General features: G+C 41.4%; 1 protein-coding gene and 1 long non-coding RNA gene across 5 annotated transcripts in view; both read left to right on the forward strand.

The window, feature by feature from the left end:
- The window catches only part of afap1 (actin filament associated protein 1), a 216,257-nt gene extending 212,195 nt beyond the window's left edge, over positions 1-4,062 (forward strand). For all 4 annotated transcript variants that reach the window (XM_034106374.2, XM_034106373.1, XM_034106375.1 and 1 more), the window contains 4 exons: positions 552-716; positions 800-978; positions 1,263-1,427; positions 2,341-4,062. In XM_034106374.2, coding sequence (XP_033962265.1) covers positions 552-716; positions 800-978; positions 1,263-1,427; positions 2,341-2,367 — 536 coding nt within the window. In that variant the 3' untranslated portion in view covers positions 2,368-4,062. The remainder of the gene's footprint in view (positions 1-551; positions 717-799; positions 979-1,262; positions 1,428-2,340) is intronic.
- An 8,914-nt stretch (positions 4,063-12,976) lies between these two features.
- LOC139435697 (uncharacterized) lies at positions 12,977-13,284 on the forward strand. The gene is made up of 2 exons (XR_011644910.1): positions 12,977-13,033; positions 13,151-13,284. It is a non-coding gene; the product is annotated as an uncharacterized lncRNA (long non-coding RNA).
- Positions 13,285-16,645: the final 3,361 nt, after the last annotated feature.

Here is a 16,645-nt window from a genome sequence, read left to right on the forward strand (position 1 = left end):
ACGAGTTTCCGAATTGTCTTATAGTATTGCTGACGACTATAAAGAAACCCGGCAAGTGCGCTGTTGGGGCATATATATTCATAAAAGTACATCTAATACCATATAATTCAGTATCGATAGCTATCCATTTCCCCTCTGGCTACCTCTAGCCAGAGGGGTGTTGCCATTTTGATACGGAATAATCTCAAAATTAAAATACTTTAACAACAGTCAGATCACCTACTATGATCAGGCACTATAAAAAACCTTTCCTACCCAATCGCTCAGGTGGGTCTCCTGCAAGAACACCAGATCCCTTTTTTTTCTGTTTTAATGTGTGGACAGCAGAGGTTCAGTGGCAATATATTTATATTGTATTCTAGTCTTAAGTCCTTGTGACATCTTTTTAGAATTAAATGTATGAATCTTAAAAAAAAAAATTAGATTGATTGCATATTATAAAATACCTTATGATTAGAAAGAGGACACTGCCTACTGTAGTTCTAGTAAAAAGCCTGCAGGACTTCATATTCTTGAATCAAGCTTTTTCACAACCAATCCCTGTTTTGCAGATGCAGAGCAGTGTAAGTATGGCAAGAACCGGGTGGAGGCCGACGCCAAGCGGCTGCAGACTAAAGAGGGAGAGCTGATGAAGAAGAAGCAGGAGATCAGGAACCATCTGACCCAGCTGAAGAAGGAGAGGAGAGACCTGCGCACTGCAGTAGAGACTTCACCTGGTAGGACTAACTAGAGTTTACAGGAACATCTTGAATCAAATAAAAAAACATTCACAAATATTTTCCCTCTCCTCTTGAACAAGGCAAACGTTCAGTGGCCTCTCTGACGGAGCGACTGAAGAAGGTGGAGGAAGACTGCAGGCAGAGGGAGGAGGAGCGGGTGACCCTAGAGCTGGAGCTGACAGAGGTGAAGGAAAGCCTGAAGAAAGCCCTGAGCGGGGGGGTCACCTTGGGTCTCACCATTGAACCAAAGGCTGGCAAGGTAAAAACACCGTTACTGTCTCAGGCTGCTAGTTTTATATAAACTGCACAATTCATAATTCCCCCTGTGTGTGTGTGTGTGTGTGTGTGTGTGTGTGTGTGTGTGTGTGTGTGTGTGTGTGTGTGTGTGTGTGTGTGTGTGTGTGTGTGTGTGTGTGTGTGTGTGTGTGTGTGTGTGTGTGTGTGTGTGTGTGTGTGTGTGTGTGTGTGTGTGTGTGTGTGTGTGTGTGTGTGTGTGTGTGTGTGTGTGTGTGTGTGCGTGCGCGTGCGCGTGCGTGTGTGTAGTCACCGGCTATGTTGCGAAAGAAACAGGAGTCTTCCCCTTTCTCCAGCTGTGACACCAGTGACACAGAGTCGTGCTCGCTGCCCGTCAACAGCGCCTCGCTTCTCCGCAGGCAGCACGGCCAGAAGGCGCCGGCGGTCCGGGGCCACGTCCTCAGGAAAGCTAAGGTCAGAGGTCACAGGCAGACAGGGGCCACAGCAATGTGTAATAGCTCTGTGTAATAGTTGTCTTGTTTTTCAGCATACCTAATTCTGTGTGCCTGGCAAGCCCACTTGAAGTCTTAAATGTGCCACACTTATCGTGCTTTCTTATTCCTCTAGTATGTATGTTTGTTGTGCTACCAGTTGTGCAGTGTTAAAATGATATGCACAGAGCTCAAAACCATCCTTCAATTGTGCATACTTTAACATAGAACAATGAGTAAACGTTTAAACGGTTCTTCAGACTAAGGACTTTATTGGACTAAAAAGGTTGGCTAACAGTTTATGTTTGTTTTCCAGACTTCTGAAAGTGGGTGTGTCTCTATAATCTTCAGTCAGTTGCTCACTGCAGTGGAGAGGGTTTTAACATCTGAGTTATTTAAATCTTGCTCCTGTTACCAAAATGTTCACTCCGTATACGGTATATTATTTAAATTCACAAACGTAAGTCAATTTGTGATGGTTGCAGATATGTTACAAAAGACTCAAACTGACTCACGCATTCTGCTGGGGGGGGGGGGGGGGGGCTAAAGGTGGCAGAAACTCTAACTACATGTCATGCAGAACCCAAACCTTTCTGTAGGACAGCAGAAGGCTGTCACCATCCATATTCTCAACACCACAATACAATGAGATTTAGTCTGTAAGCTCATAGTATTTTAGAGGTACTTCTTTTGATATCTACTTGTAATAGTCATAGTTAGCTTGTATGCACAATCCACATTTCAACATTTCAAAATAGGTTTTTGAAATCTCTTAATTGATCACATTTGCATTATTTGACTAACATTTTTCAAAATGCGATAGTACTGCCGATAATTATTGATTCTAAAGACAGATATTGGAGATAACCTATTTGTTTTGTGTGTTTGTTTTTCAGGAATGGGAGCAGAAGACAGGCACATAAACCCCCCCATCACATCAGTCTTATTTTGTATCCTTTATTACTTTTCAAGAAATGTGTGTATATATTTATTTAAAACTTTTCATAGGGTTAGGGTTAGCGTTGGGTAACATGGCAACAGAAGCAGTTGTTGCTTTTTGTCCTGTCAGTACTACAACCCTTTAAACTGAGTCACCATGGAGATGTGCAACCTGTGTCCTTTAGTTGTTTTCTCAGAAGTCTGTTCCAGCAGATGTGTGTGTGGATTCAAAAAGGTGAAAACCAAGTATTTATTTGTAAAGGTGTAGAGCAAATACTAGCTCCCTTTGTTTATTTATGTTGATATATTTAAAGTTTGATTTTGATGAATGAGTTGCGCTTAACAGAGTCCCATCTCCTACAAGGTCACAGGTCAGCTTCTGCCAACAAAATGCATTCAAATAATCATAACCCACAGCAGCATTTATCAGATCAGTAAGACATTTTTATTTTTTATTAAAATCACAATTTGACATTGTATTCACAAATCTGTCTCATTCCATTAATAACAACAGATATTATTTATTTTCTTGGTCAAGGTTGGGACAGTTTAAGGACATTTTTACAGACAAATTATTAATGATGTAATTCATTATTAATACAATGTGTTTTATGAGTTATTACATGAACACAAATTATACCAATACTGATCTTGTATTTTTACTCAAAGAAATACAAGTACAACAAAGCTTGTAGCGTTGCTATCAAAAAAAGTCTCAATATGGTAACAAACGAGGCGGGCTGGACGAGGTCTGGACCTCTGAATTACTGCCCAAATCCTTGAATTGGGCATAGTTTGCTAATGTCTTTTCCCGCTGGTTGAAAAAATCTACCAAGTTGAAAAAAGTTATATAAAAATGTGAACAAACAGAAATGAGATGGATGCAGCGCTACAAATTACAGAAACTCAAAATTGGAAAGATTCCTCTTCTTTGTTGACCGAAAATGTCATTGATAAGACAGATAAGTCCCCCACTGCAGAAAAGGGGAAACATGATCACAACTTCAGACTAATAAATGAAGTGAAATAGCAATTATCCAGTAATCACAGTTTTGGCAAGCTACAACTACAAATAAAGTGCAATGGTGCCAGTGTGTTTGCGCACCAAGCCTCCAAGTCGCATTCTAAGCCCCTCAAATATAATTTTCACGAACTCGAGTCACATTTCTATTAGAGCTTTCTAATTGCTTTATATTTCTCTGATACACTGTGTTACGTTGGCTGTCATGTTTGTACAGCTAGTTTGCTTTGTTGGGATTGTAAACAGAAGTAGTGTTAGCATTCACTACTGATGCTACATACAGCACAGCTAACGGCTCCTCGCTCATATCAATGTTTTATTTCTTTCTTATTTTCAAACCGATACCCCACAAGTCTGTGAACTAGGGTGTACGCAGCATGTCTACTGGAAGAAAGAGGCTTATAAGAGGTCCTATCAACAAGATTTGAGTAAATGTGGATTCCCTGTTTTCTCAGCATGGCTTATACCCGAACAAGATGTCTGATGTCAGTAAATGTGAACCTGTTGTACATAGCGTAGCTTGGTGTGGGGGCTTTAGGGGCACTGCATCAGTATTTGTTTTTGCACCTTATACAGTACATGTTCTTCTCTATAGTAAACGTAGACAGTCTCCGTCTTGGTGACAGACATACTTGTAAATATTTTAATAAACTTCCTAACAAACCACTCTCAGTGACTGTGTGTTTTATTGGTCCTCAGATGAGGGAGTGTTTCTACTCTGAAATGTCCAGGCAAAGGACATTTCAACTTGCCTCTTATGTTGAAGAGCTCCCATGCACTGGCAGAAATCTCAGTGTGAACCCTTTTCACATCCGATCAACATCACATTTGAAATAGAAAACAAATGAACAAAAACACGATATCTTCACAAACTATACACAATCCAAGCCTTTCAGCCTCCAACGAGGCACTTGTCAAGGTTGCCCCTAAGGTTGCCCGTTACATGTGGATCTGGTCATGGAGCACTTCGCAGTAGCCAAAATGTTTCTGGGATTTGGAGGAGTGGGGTCGAACATAAAGTGTCCCTTATTGCCTGCCATGCTGTCAGTACTCACCCAATTCAGTCAGTTTTCAGGGTATAAACTGAATTTGCACAAGAGTGAACTCTTTGCTGTTAATAGCGTGGCACTTGCGTTTGAATATACCACCCTTCCTTTTAAGGTGGTGCAAGATAGGTTTACTTACTTCGACATTACAGTTACTAGAAAATATAAGTTACTTTACTTTCACTCTTTGTTAAATCAGATGAAACAGCGTCTGGTGTAGTGGTCCCCCCTTAGTGTAGTGGTCTTTGGTAGGCCATATTAATTATATAATGATGACTATTCTCCCTGCATTCCTGTACCTTTTCCAAATGACACCAGTTTTCATTTTTAAATCATTTTTTGACATCTTATATTTGGAGGGCACTTAGAACTGATCGGATTACTAATAACTCAAATTGTAATCCGATTGCTGAGGGTCTAGCTCAGTTCAAAAAAACCTTCGACTTTCATGGTTTCTCTCTCTTAATCTACTATATCCAAGCATAATATTTGTGTATTGTATTTTATAGTTTTTGCATAATATCTCATTTTGTTCATTGGTTTGTTAAACATATATTACTTAAAAATCAGTTTTTTAAAAATATCGTTATATTGAAGATGAGAATATCCTTAGTTTGTTGAAATTCATGCAGGAAGGAGTTCCTACCCCTAACCCTAACCTACACTGATGGAACATCACTATATTGTAATTATTTATATAGGCTTTTTCTATCAAAAATGTTCGGGGTCGATCAGGGGGCACTTGGCTGAGAAGATGTTTCAAAAGGGGTACATTACTGAAAAAAGTTTGAGAAGCACTGCTCTAGGGGGGTCCGGGGGCATGCTTCCCTGGGAAGATAATTGTTTTAATATTGAAGTTAAATGCATCAATCTGGTGCACTTTGAGTGCAAAATTAAGAGATCGAGGATACATCTCTCAACACCCATATAAAACAGAACTGTAAACAGATTTACTTTTTGTGGAACATGGATATTTTACTAATCACTCCCCTTTTAAACTGTATTCTTGTTTTACTGTCAAAAACAGGTATTTCATGCCTGTTTTTTATTTATTCTCTTGTTTTGTTTTTTTATCAAATGTTTTTATTCACACACATTTAGTAAATTATCATGTACAATCACAACACAAATTACAAAAAATACAGAAAAACAAACAATAACAACAATCTGACAAGAGGACAAAACTAAGGGGAACAAATAATAAAATTAAAATAAATAAACCCTCCCACCCCCAATCCCAGGACCTCTCAGGACCAATGACTGCAAACAAATATATCGGTTAAGATAGCTAGATCCGCTCCTTCAATTTTTCAGCTGTCGACACCCATAAACCGATATTGGACTCCTTAACTCCAATCACGCGTGCAGTGGACAGTTCCATGTAGACTACGTCAAGAAACGTTAGTAACCAGCAGGTCACTGAGAGCTTGTCTGGTTGTTTCCACCACATAGCAACCAATTTCTTGGCAGCCGTAAGGCCAGCATAGAGAGGTGTTTTCTGGTACCCAGTAGCCGGCAGCTGAGATAAGTCATTTAAAAGAAAAACAGATATATGTCGGACAACTTAGAGGAGGCCCCGTTCCAAAAGCGAGCAACAGGCGGGCATTCCCAGAACATATTGAGAAATGTACCAGGAGCCCCCATGGAGCACAGGGTACACCGAGCATCTGCCAGAAGACCCATCATATGCAGCCGTCTGGGTGTCAGGTAAGTTCTATGCGCATAGTTCAGGTGGATTTGTTGGTGTGAGGATCTGCAGTACTTCTGTGTTTGTGTTGTCTGTTTGTTTGTTTGTTTGTATGTGTGTCTATCTTCCTGGCTCGGCGTAGCTGTCCTACTTTCGATCTCACTGATTGCCATTACTCACCTGCTTAAAACCCTGGTTCCCATCCTCAGACTTTGCCAGTTCTTCGTTTATTCTTCAGTGGTAAACTATTGTCCAGGCCTACTAGTGTTTTTCCTAGTGACTTTTTGATGCTCCTTGTGAAAGGAAATTCTTTCCTAATCCTGCTTGTTTTTCCTGTTCCAGATCCACATACTCCAGCTGCTCTGCCTGCCACGTCCAGCCCTCCCTCCTGGTCATCCGAGCTCCACGTCTCCCCTCTATGTGCTCATCGTCAACTCCTTGCCAGTGTGGTGGACAAAATAAAGCCCTTTTTTTACACTTCACCACTGTCTCAGTTTTAGTGCTTGCATAGCGGGTTCTCATCTCCAGTCACTTTTCGGGAAGCCTAACAGTTGGTGGTCGGGATTGCGAGACGCCTGCCGAATGATAGCCCAGACTGAATCCCAGTTAAAATCAGGTCTCAATTCTGGGACGTCCTTCCTCCACAGTCTATCTAAGGGAAGGTCACCATAAGAGGACTCAAGTAGGTGAGTATAAAACATAGAGACAAAGCCCCTGGATGTTCTTCTATCAGTGATGAGTATGTGGAATGGATGCCGTGCTAGTTGTTGATCCCACGGGACCCCATAAGCCTTAAGGGCTGTCCTAAAGAGGTGCCTGGAAGGTCATAACAGCCTTTAAGATCCTGAAAAGAGCGGAGACCACTGTCACTGTAAATATCTCCCAAGGTGTGAAGACCCTTCCTCCCCCATTTGGAATAATGAATAGGCCTCCGCCCTATGAGTAATTGGTTGTTATTAAATATTGGCGAATTGAGATGCCAGGGGCATTGAATTTCTGTGCATTTCGCCAAGTCTGAATTACATGAGTAATCAGAGGGCCGATTACATTGCTTGATAGATAGGTAAATTATGTCCTGAAGTCTCCATGGGGAGACTAACTTCTCTTCTAAAGCCCGCCATGAAACCACAGCTTGGGGGTCAAACCAATTAATCAAAGGTCTTAATTAAAAGAACCAGAAATACAATTTAACATGTGGTACTGCCAGCCCCCCATCAAGCCTCCTTCGTTGAGTAGTGGACATTTTGAGTCTAGGTCGCATGTTGTTCCAAATACATTTTGAAATTGCCGACTGTAGTTTCTGCCAATGACCATTGGGGGACGATAAAGGAAGCATTGAACTGATAAAATTAACTCTAGGCAGTATATTCATTTTAATTATTGAAGCTCTGGCTTGTAGTGAGTTGGGCTGGCTCGACCACCTATTGAGGTCCTGGAGAACCTTGTTGTACGTGTCTGTATAATTATTCTTTATAGTCTTGTTAAGGTTTGGGAATATTTCAATACCAAGATATTTGAAATGTTCTACCAAAGGAATGTTTGCAGGCCGCAGGGAGAATAGCTGATTTGGCAGCGTCGTTGAGAGGCACAAAGAAAGACTTGGGCCAATTAATCTTAAAACCTGATAGGTTGCCAAATTCCTCTATTACACTAAGCAGACGAGTTGTAGACGTTGAGGAGTCCCGCATAAAAATCAGTACATCATCCGCGTACAGGGCAATGCGATGAAGCGAGCCTTGGATAGAAATGGGGATAATATCCTGTGATTGTCTAATCCAGAGATAATACAGCCGCTGGTGTTTTGTCATCTTTGTCAATGATGTGCAGCAATCGCCTGAGATTGTCCGAGGCTAGGCGACCTTTTATGAAACCGGTTTGGTCACAGTGAACTAGAGATGTCATAAAGTTCTGTAAGCGACGAGCCAGGACCTTCGCATTCATTTTAAGATCGGCACCAAGTAGGCTTAAGGGCCTGTAGCTGCTACAATCAGATGGATTTTTTAGAAGTAAAGAGATAAGAGCTGTATTAACATCTCTGGCAAAACTACCCTGTTCTATTGACAATTCAATCATGGAAAGCAACAGCGGGCCCAAAAGGTCCCAGAAGGTCAAATAGAGCTCTGGGGGGATGCCGTCCCACCCAGGCGCCTTACCCTTTTGCATGTCGAGGACCGCTGCTTTAAGTTCCTCCAAGGTCTTTGGCCTCAGCCAATTGTTTGGAATCATCCTCTGTTAAGCATGGTAATTCCAGCTCATTAAGAAAAGCCTCATATTTAGTTTTATCAAAAGTAATTTCAGATCTATATAATTCAGAATAAAAGGATTGGAATGCATCATTAATCCGCTTAGGGTCAGTGGTTATCTCCCCTTGCTGGGTTTTGATAGAAGGGATGTCAGCGAAGTGTTCATCAGCACGAATTTTCATAGCCAGCAGGTGACTAGGCCTAGAGCCGTGGAAGTAATAGTGTTGTCTTGTCCTGTGCATCAAAAATTCGGACCGCTGAGTTGATTTCTTTCTTAACTACCTTTAACCTTAAATTAAGCTGTTCAGTGTAATTCGATTGAAGTGAAGCGTTCAGATTAGCATACACATTTTCTAATATTTCCAATTTGGAGAGTCGAGCCTTTCGCAGATTAGATGCAAATAGTGTTGAATTGCTCCTGATAAATCCCTTGATTGAGTCCCACAATATCCTAGGATCTTCGACAGATACTACATTAAACAAAAAAAATTTGGTGAGTTTTGCCTTAAATTGTTTACAGAAATCATCATTTTTAAGCAAAGTTGTGTTAAATCGCCACCTAGGGGCCCGGGAAGAGAGTTTTCTTAGTGAGGCGGAGAGTAAGATGCCTTTGTGATCGGAGAGAGCTATTGGCAGCATGGAAACATCAGTGCTGTCAAAGAGATGGAGTGAGGCGAACAAGTAGTCGATTCTACAAAAGGTCTTATGTCTGGAGGAGAAGAAAGAAAAGTCTGGAGGAGAAGAAAGAAAAGTCTTTCGAAGAGGAGTTAATCAGGCGCCATTGGTCCACTAGCCCTGTTTCGTGAGCCCACGTACGCAGGGCGTAAGAAGCCCTCCTTTGGTCTGTTGTCTCAGAGGCTCCTGATCTATCTGGGTCCCATACAGCATTAAAATCGGCCCCCACTATAAACGAGTAGTCTGTCAACTCTAACATGGCGGCAGTGAGCACATTATAGAAATCTCCCTCAAATGAGTTAGGAGCATATGCTGAGCCCAGCGCAATTTTCCTATTAGAACATTCGACTTTTGCGATAGTTATCCAGCCTGCTGTGTCTGCCCATACATCTAAAACTTTTATATTTAAATTGCGCTTAGCCACTACGGTCACTCCCCGGATTTTAGTACTTGCAGAAGAGGATGCATGTTAGAATTTGTCAGCCAGTCTTCCCGCGTCAGTCTTCAGAAGGTGAGTTTTACTCAGTAATGCCAAATCCACCTTTTTCCTCCTCAACAAGCCTAGGACACTGGTGCGTTTATGTGGAGCGTTAAGGCCCCCCGTATTCTAAACCAATATGTTTAAATGAGCCATTTATCAAGGTGAGCAGTGTGTACCAGTATAATAATAAAAGGAATGCACAGAAATTGTCGAAAGGACCTGAGGTCCACCCGCAAAAAGACCATGAGCAAAAAGGTAAAAAAAACAAAAACAAAAACATGACAAAACAAAAAAAGGAGAGGCCATTACACCCCCAACCGGCCCTCCCACAAAAATAACCAAACAGCCCGCAACCAGAATAAGAACCAAGAATTGACAGAATTGAGCCCAACAACATCCCATGTTAACATCAACCCGAAAAATGTGCTAGTGGGAAGCTACAAAATCTAATTAGCAGGTCTCACAAATTTAACATGGATAGCAAAAACTGCTAAAGATGTGTAATAACATCTAATAATAGTGCGTATATCAAAATAATGAAATTAAATCTATACATCCTCAAATATACATATCCATACATGCTCATAAAAAACAATGTAAATGTACAGCCAGGGATCTATGAATCATTAAATGATTAATGTAGTAACTCAACTTGATATGTTCTTGAAGTAACTTAACTTCAAGAACATATAAAAAATAAATGTAGCAGATATAACTGAGCTTATAACTGATATAACTGAGCTTATAAGCATAAGTGTACTTATGCAGTAGCTGCCCGTTAACGGGCATAACGTTACCGACAAAGCTAATAAAGATAACTGCATTTAACAAGTAAGTGTGCCAAAGCTACAGTCCCAAAAGAACAGAGAGGGGAAAAAAGGATCCCTTGTAGATAGATTAAGCCGGCCTATTAACGGAGCTAACATAGCTAGCCACACATAGTCAACACAGTATTTCTACAGAAGCAGAATAGCCTGCTTCGTGTGTACAGGTTCATTATAAAACACATGAAACCGGGTGTGCTAATGGTGCTAATACAGCTAGCCGCATATAGCTTCCATGGATAGTCACAAAACAGTAGTCAGTTTACAGCCACAGGACTTGGGCGATCTTGATGTGCAGTGGTATAGTGGGCGTTGGACGCGGGGGTACGCCGTACCCCCACTAATTTGAAGCATGATCTTTTTTTTTTATAGTCTAATAAATATAAAATCATTGCCAGTGTTATCAGTTGCAAGTGTGTATTTGTTGTAATAATGACAAAAACATAATACATTTCACAGTAATTATAATAAAAAAAAAAAACGATTTCCTTAAAAAATTATGATTCGCCATCACGCTCGTGACCCCACGGCGAGCTGGGGGTGTGTCAGTGATACAACCACAGCCAGCTCGCCGCCCGCCGATTTTGTGGCAGCTCTTTCCCTCAAGAACCTAACCAAAAAGCTCTATAATGGCAGGCAAACATTTTTTACTTGACTTCTTTTCTAAAAAGAATATAATTCACAAGAAGAAAGAGGCTAGCAGCACCAAAGCTACAAGTGAAGCTGCTACTACTACATCATCAGAAGAGCCGATTGTTTGGGATGACCTAATTAAAATAGCGTCCCCCCAGTAAAAAAAATCCCCACTGTTGATGTGCAAAATACTCATTGCCAACATGAGGGTCGCTATGATCCGGTGAAATGGTCACCGGTGCAGCTTGCTCCTCACCCAGCTCCGCCGGGACGTCAACGAGGCGACCAGGAGAAGGGCGCTTCTCCAAAAACTGCTCCGCATCCACGGCTGAAGCGAAGAGATGAGTGGAGTAACCATTCTAATCTTGAGAGTGGCAGGGTACATCAAGAAAGCATCAGTTCCCTTTTCCCATGCCAAAGCCATAGCCTGTGAGAATGCTCTTCGGCGTTTAGCTGTATAATCACTGAAGTCAGCAGCGAAGCGGAGAGCTCTGTTGCCGATTGAAGGGGGGTGTTTCCTCGCCTCACGGAGGAGATAGCTTGGCGTGTGGAGAAGCGTCGACAGCAGAAAATAATAGCCCGGGGGCGTTCTCCCTCCGTAGGGGGAACGCCGCGGAAGATTCTGTGGGCACGCTCTATTTCAGGTTTAAGTTGCTTCAGAGCGGGGAACCAAGTGGGTATCATGCGTTCCAGAAACTGCACCGGGGCGTCACCCTCCGTGTCCTCGCGTAGGACCTGAATGTTGCACCTCCTATTACCAACCTGATCTCACCAGAATGCGTGACTCCACCACGACTCCTTAACACCAGAGCCATTTAATAGAAGAGTTACGACATCTCCGTTCACTCCAATGGACCACTTTTTTACAGCAATGGCGGATCGTGGAGCCTCTCAATCGTTCCCCGGAAGTTAGCGCCAAGGCTGGCAGAGCTGTGGAGTTGCAGCATAATACACCGTTCGTGACGGACTTTTAAAGGTAAGAAGAAGTTTAAAGATTTATATTGCGGATATTATCAGTACATCTGATTCAAATGAACATGTGTATTAAAGGATGTCAGTGGATTATCCCTAAATTAGTAGATTTAGGGAACGTTTACAGATAACAGATTAAGCTAGCATACCGAAGCAAGTTAGCAACACACATTGAACAGCCTTTCAATTGTAAATTCCGTTCTCTTAATGTCATTTCGTCCAACATGTTGAATTAGAGAAGAGGGGCTTCTAAACGGGATTGTATGCGGGGGTGGAGGGAGTTAAATATTAGATAAATATAACTTTGGTGCGTGTAAAGGCCCTGACACACCAACCCGATTTTGGGAGTCAGAGGCCGTCAGAGGCTGTCGGGCATTCGCGGCGCCGTAGTCAGGTTGGTGTGTCCCGCACCGTCGACCGTGACACGCCTTATTTGGACTGCCAGACCCGATGCATGGCCGATTCAACATGTTGAATCGGCCATGCATCGGGTCTGGCAGTCGGACCAAATAATCACTCTGATTGGCTGTTCAGCTAGCAAATCAGTGCATGAGAAGCGAAGCGGAAGTGAGGGACGTAAACAAACGATTTAAGAAGGCACACACAGACTGCTATTCATTTTCATCTCATCATGGCGATCTGGAATGATGCAAACGAAGACCTGCTCATCACCTTGATCCAGGAGAGGCCAGCTCTGTATGATATTACGGAGAAAAGATACTCTTCTTATTCTCTGTCTTCCGGTTGTTGCCTCTTTTGAATGACGAATACACACTACCGCCGCCTGCTGGTAAGGAGAGTTATTGCCACTCACGCACTGAAGTCGGTGCGGTGTGTTCCCGTGCGACACATGGCCAAAACGCAGGAGAACACGGCCAGGCAACAGCCGACTTCAGCGTTGGCTAGTCCTCTGGTGACTGCTTGGTGTGTCAGGGCCTTAAGAGTGAGTGTTTTTAGCAGAGCCATATTGATTCTGTTGATTATTACCTGTCTGTATAATGTTGCAGCTCAGCTGATTCTGGATTGATGGCAAAGGGAGAGGGACTTAAGTGAGAGTGAAAACACAAGGTAAATGTAATACTACTGTTTTATATAAGTAAACACCTTATCTCCCCAAGGCATTTCCCATCCAATAGGTGTGCTGTGTGTATAACCCTTTCTCCTGTCTGTTACTCCCTCTTTCAGCACAAGAACCAGAGGGGGGTTCAATGGAGCCTGAATACCTGCACTGAGACCCTCACCCTGCACCCTGAGTCTCAACTCTCAGTGTTTTTCAAGCCTTTCCCTGTTTTTTTGTATTAAACAAAACATTAAGCTTTCCCAATGGTGTGGTTTTCGTTTTGTGAAAAAGTGCAAATGCAGTGTTTGTATATAATTACATCACATATTTTGTTGCTGTTGGTCGTGAAATTGCTCCTGCTGACTTGAGCCAGCCATTTTTTCCTCTGCTCTGTGTCAGTGGAGAAGCCGTACATTCGTACTCCTTTCTCTGAGCGATTTGAGCATCCCCAGGCAGCACAGCAAACCATGGTGGCGACTAGGAGGCAGCACAGCAAACCAGGACAACACGGAGGAAAAGGCACCGACAAACTACATGATATGCTATTCAATGTTTATTGAATTCCATGTATTTGCAATGGATGTTCCTAAAACAACACATTTAACATCATCATCATCATCATCATCATCATCATCATCATCATCATATGCTGCTAGTCCTGCTGCTGCTGCTAGTCCTTTGATAGTCACCTGTCGGTCTCCTGTCCTTTCTGAAAGCCATAAAGACGACATTAGTCATTTAGATAACTTGTGTCCTCAATTACCAGGGGATTACTGAAACTACCATGAATTTAAGAAAATGGTAGAAATGAATCCAATCTGAATTTTAAAGCATTACTTTAGATCCCCTCCCTCTAAATGTATCAATAAACATTAGAAAGTGATGCTCCTGACTACCATACAGTACAAGTTTAAGAAGTTAATATTGGTTTTAAAGAATTCAAAGCTTGAACTTCCGGGGAACGATCCTCGTCTACATGAACCACGTGACGATAACCGTGTTTGGACTTCCGTTGTCGTAACTCTTCTATCTATATGCTTAACACCACAATGCGTGGTGGAGTCACGAACTTTGTTACATTTACGTGTCGGCACCACGCAAACAACCCCAATGTAAAGTGAATGAGGCTCCTTTGTCGTGGTGCACACACGCACTGCGGGACGTTGTAGAAGTGTGTGTGTGCACCACTTATAGCTTATAGCTTTTATTCTATACAACGTTTTTTAAATCTACTTTATAGCTTGTAGTAACTCACGGGAGGCTTCTTTTATTTTATTTGTATTCATAATTATTTTTAGTCAGAATGTAAAAATTACATTAGTTACGAATTTGTGTTCTCAAAAAACACTGCATTGTGTGTAATACAAATGAGATTTTTATTAAATTAGTTAGTTTTTAAGGAAGGTCAGAGCTTCAGCTGTGTCAAATAGATTGTTCCCTTTAGTTAACGTTATTTAAAAGATAAAGATCATGTCCCCTGTATTGTATTACGAGCGTCCATTCCCATTGGATAACGGAGAATTTTACACCTGGAAGTAAGTAGCCTATTCTCCTTACTGTCGATTGATTTTACAGTGATATCTGCACTACTCATCGACTAAAAAACACCAAATTGTCCTTGTTAATTACACAACATTGATTGGTTTGAATTGTGTACAATGCTTTTGTATTTTCCCCCTTCGATTCGGAGAAACATTAATTAAAGAAATGTGCAGAATACGACAGTTTAATGGTGGAGGTACACACACATTGATAGATGTCTTGTAATGCACTGTTGAGGAACCTGTGACCCAAGTTGTTCATTCATTGCATAACTACACTGTTGTGTATATGATATGTCAATAAACCTTAGAAAATCTTGAAATCTTGAAAGGGATGTGCAAAATAGCAATTATATACAGTCTTTAATGAACTATTAGAGAATAACGAGTAATGAATATGCTTTAAACGGATCTGCAGATAAATATTTAGTCTTCTCAAGCACCAACTATCAAATATCTCGCCTGATTGTTGGCACTTGACAATCACCTTCACTGCATTTCATTCAGGTGTAACTAAAGTCTGATTTAAGGGTTGTTTATATTTCACATCATTAATCCAAATCTGTAAAGTAACTAAAATAAATGTAGTGGATTAAAAATACCAGGTTAACCTTAAAGAAAGCCCTCAGGATTATAAAAGACCACCAACACCCCAGCCACAAACGGTTCTGTCTGCTGCAGTCTGGCAGGCGGTACCACAGCATTCGGACTAAAACCACCAGACACAGAGACAGCTTCATACCACAGGCCAGAAGACTATTAAACACCTGAACTTAGAAATAACATTCATCTGGCTGCTACTTAGAAATTATTTATCTAATATATCATATTCCAATCACTTGTATACTCTTATTGCACTATTTCACTATTTTTTCTGTGCATCTGTTTTATTGCGTAGCACTGTTGGAGGAGCCTTTGACCTAAGGGGGGGAGGGGGGTAGGACATGTTGGATTCCTGTTTTGAATAGTGTGCCGTAGATGGGTTTCATTCAAGCGGCAAACTCTGGAGAAGAGCCGGGAAGCCAATACGGAAGTGCCACACACTGCAGTTCATATATTGGCCGATAGGCGATGGCTGCAGAAAGGAGCAATTTCCATAGACCCCCATGTTAAAATGCCCAACTTTACAGCAGAAAAAAACATGTTTCTACCCCTGGCTCCATACATTTTATTATCGATATAGTTAGATTCCACCTTCATGATTATGGATCTGAGAGTGAATTGTTTTCTAACGCGACCCTTTTATTTATATTAGGTCTTAAAGTTTGTGCATCAATTAGGGCGTGGTCACATTGAGTGACGGCTCTGTCAAGTGCCTGCCGCTGTTAGCTTCTCGTCTCTCTGCTAGCTGCTCCGTGAAGCTACAGGGACTCTGCCTGCTCAGCTCATCCAGGAAACACAACTTGTAGCCGGCCGTGGTTGTTTGTTCTTCATGCTTATATATCGGACTATTGTGACTCGCTCTGCGGTTAAAACAGACGGTGCATGAATGCGGTAAGTGAAATTCGAGTGCTTTATTTATGTGTTAATGATTTGGTGTTAATGATCAGCTACGTAATGAATGGTAAGGCTTGGGTTAGCATGTAAGCTAGTGGTAGCTACATCGGTGCTAACGATGCTAATCGTAGCCTCCAAGTTAAAATCATAGACTGTATATATAAAGGTTAAAACGAAATAGACAAGTGTTAAGTGGGATAATACTGTTGAACAAACGGCTTCTGTTTGAGGTTGATAAAATAAGGTTACATCCTTGTAATTTAGAGATATTTTATTATGTAGGTAGAACTGTATGCATCTAAGGTTAATTTAAATTGGCTATGCTCAAGTATGTAGACAAGCTAATGTCGTGTATGTGAAATCAACCTCTAAATAAGGTGTGTATATTACAATTATTAATGTCATATTTAAAGATGATTACTTAGATATTACAATATGGTTGATTGAGCTGGAGTTCATTATCGAGCTTACACGTTAACGTCACAGTCATCTGAAGAACGAACCCAAACCTTATTGTTTTTATTAATTGCATTACCAAATGGGTATCAAATAAACAGTAAGCATTGGTAACACAACTTCCAA

The sequence above is a fragment of the Pseudochaenichthys georgianus genome, chromosome 18 (assembly GCF_902827115.2).
Source record: "Pseudochaenichthys georgianus chromosome 18, fPseGeo1.2, whole genome shotgun sequence".
Taxonomy (NCBI): domain Eukaryota; kingdom Metazoa; phylum Chordata; class Actinopteri; order Perciformes; family Channichthyidae; genus Pseudochaenichthys; species Pseudochaenichthys georgianus.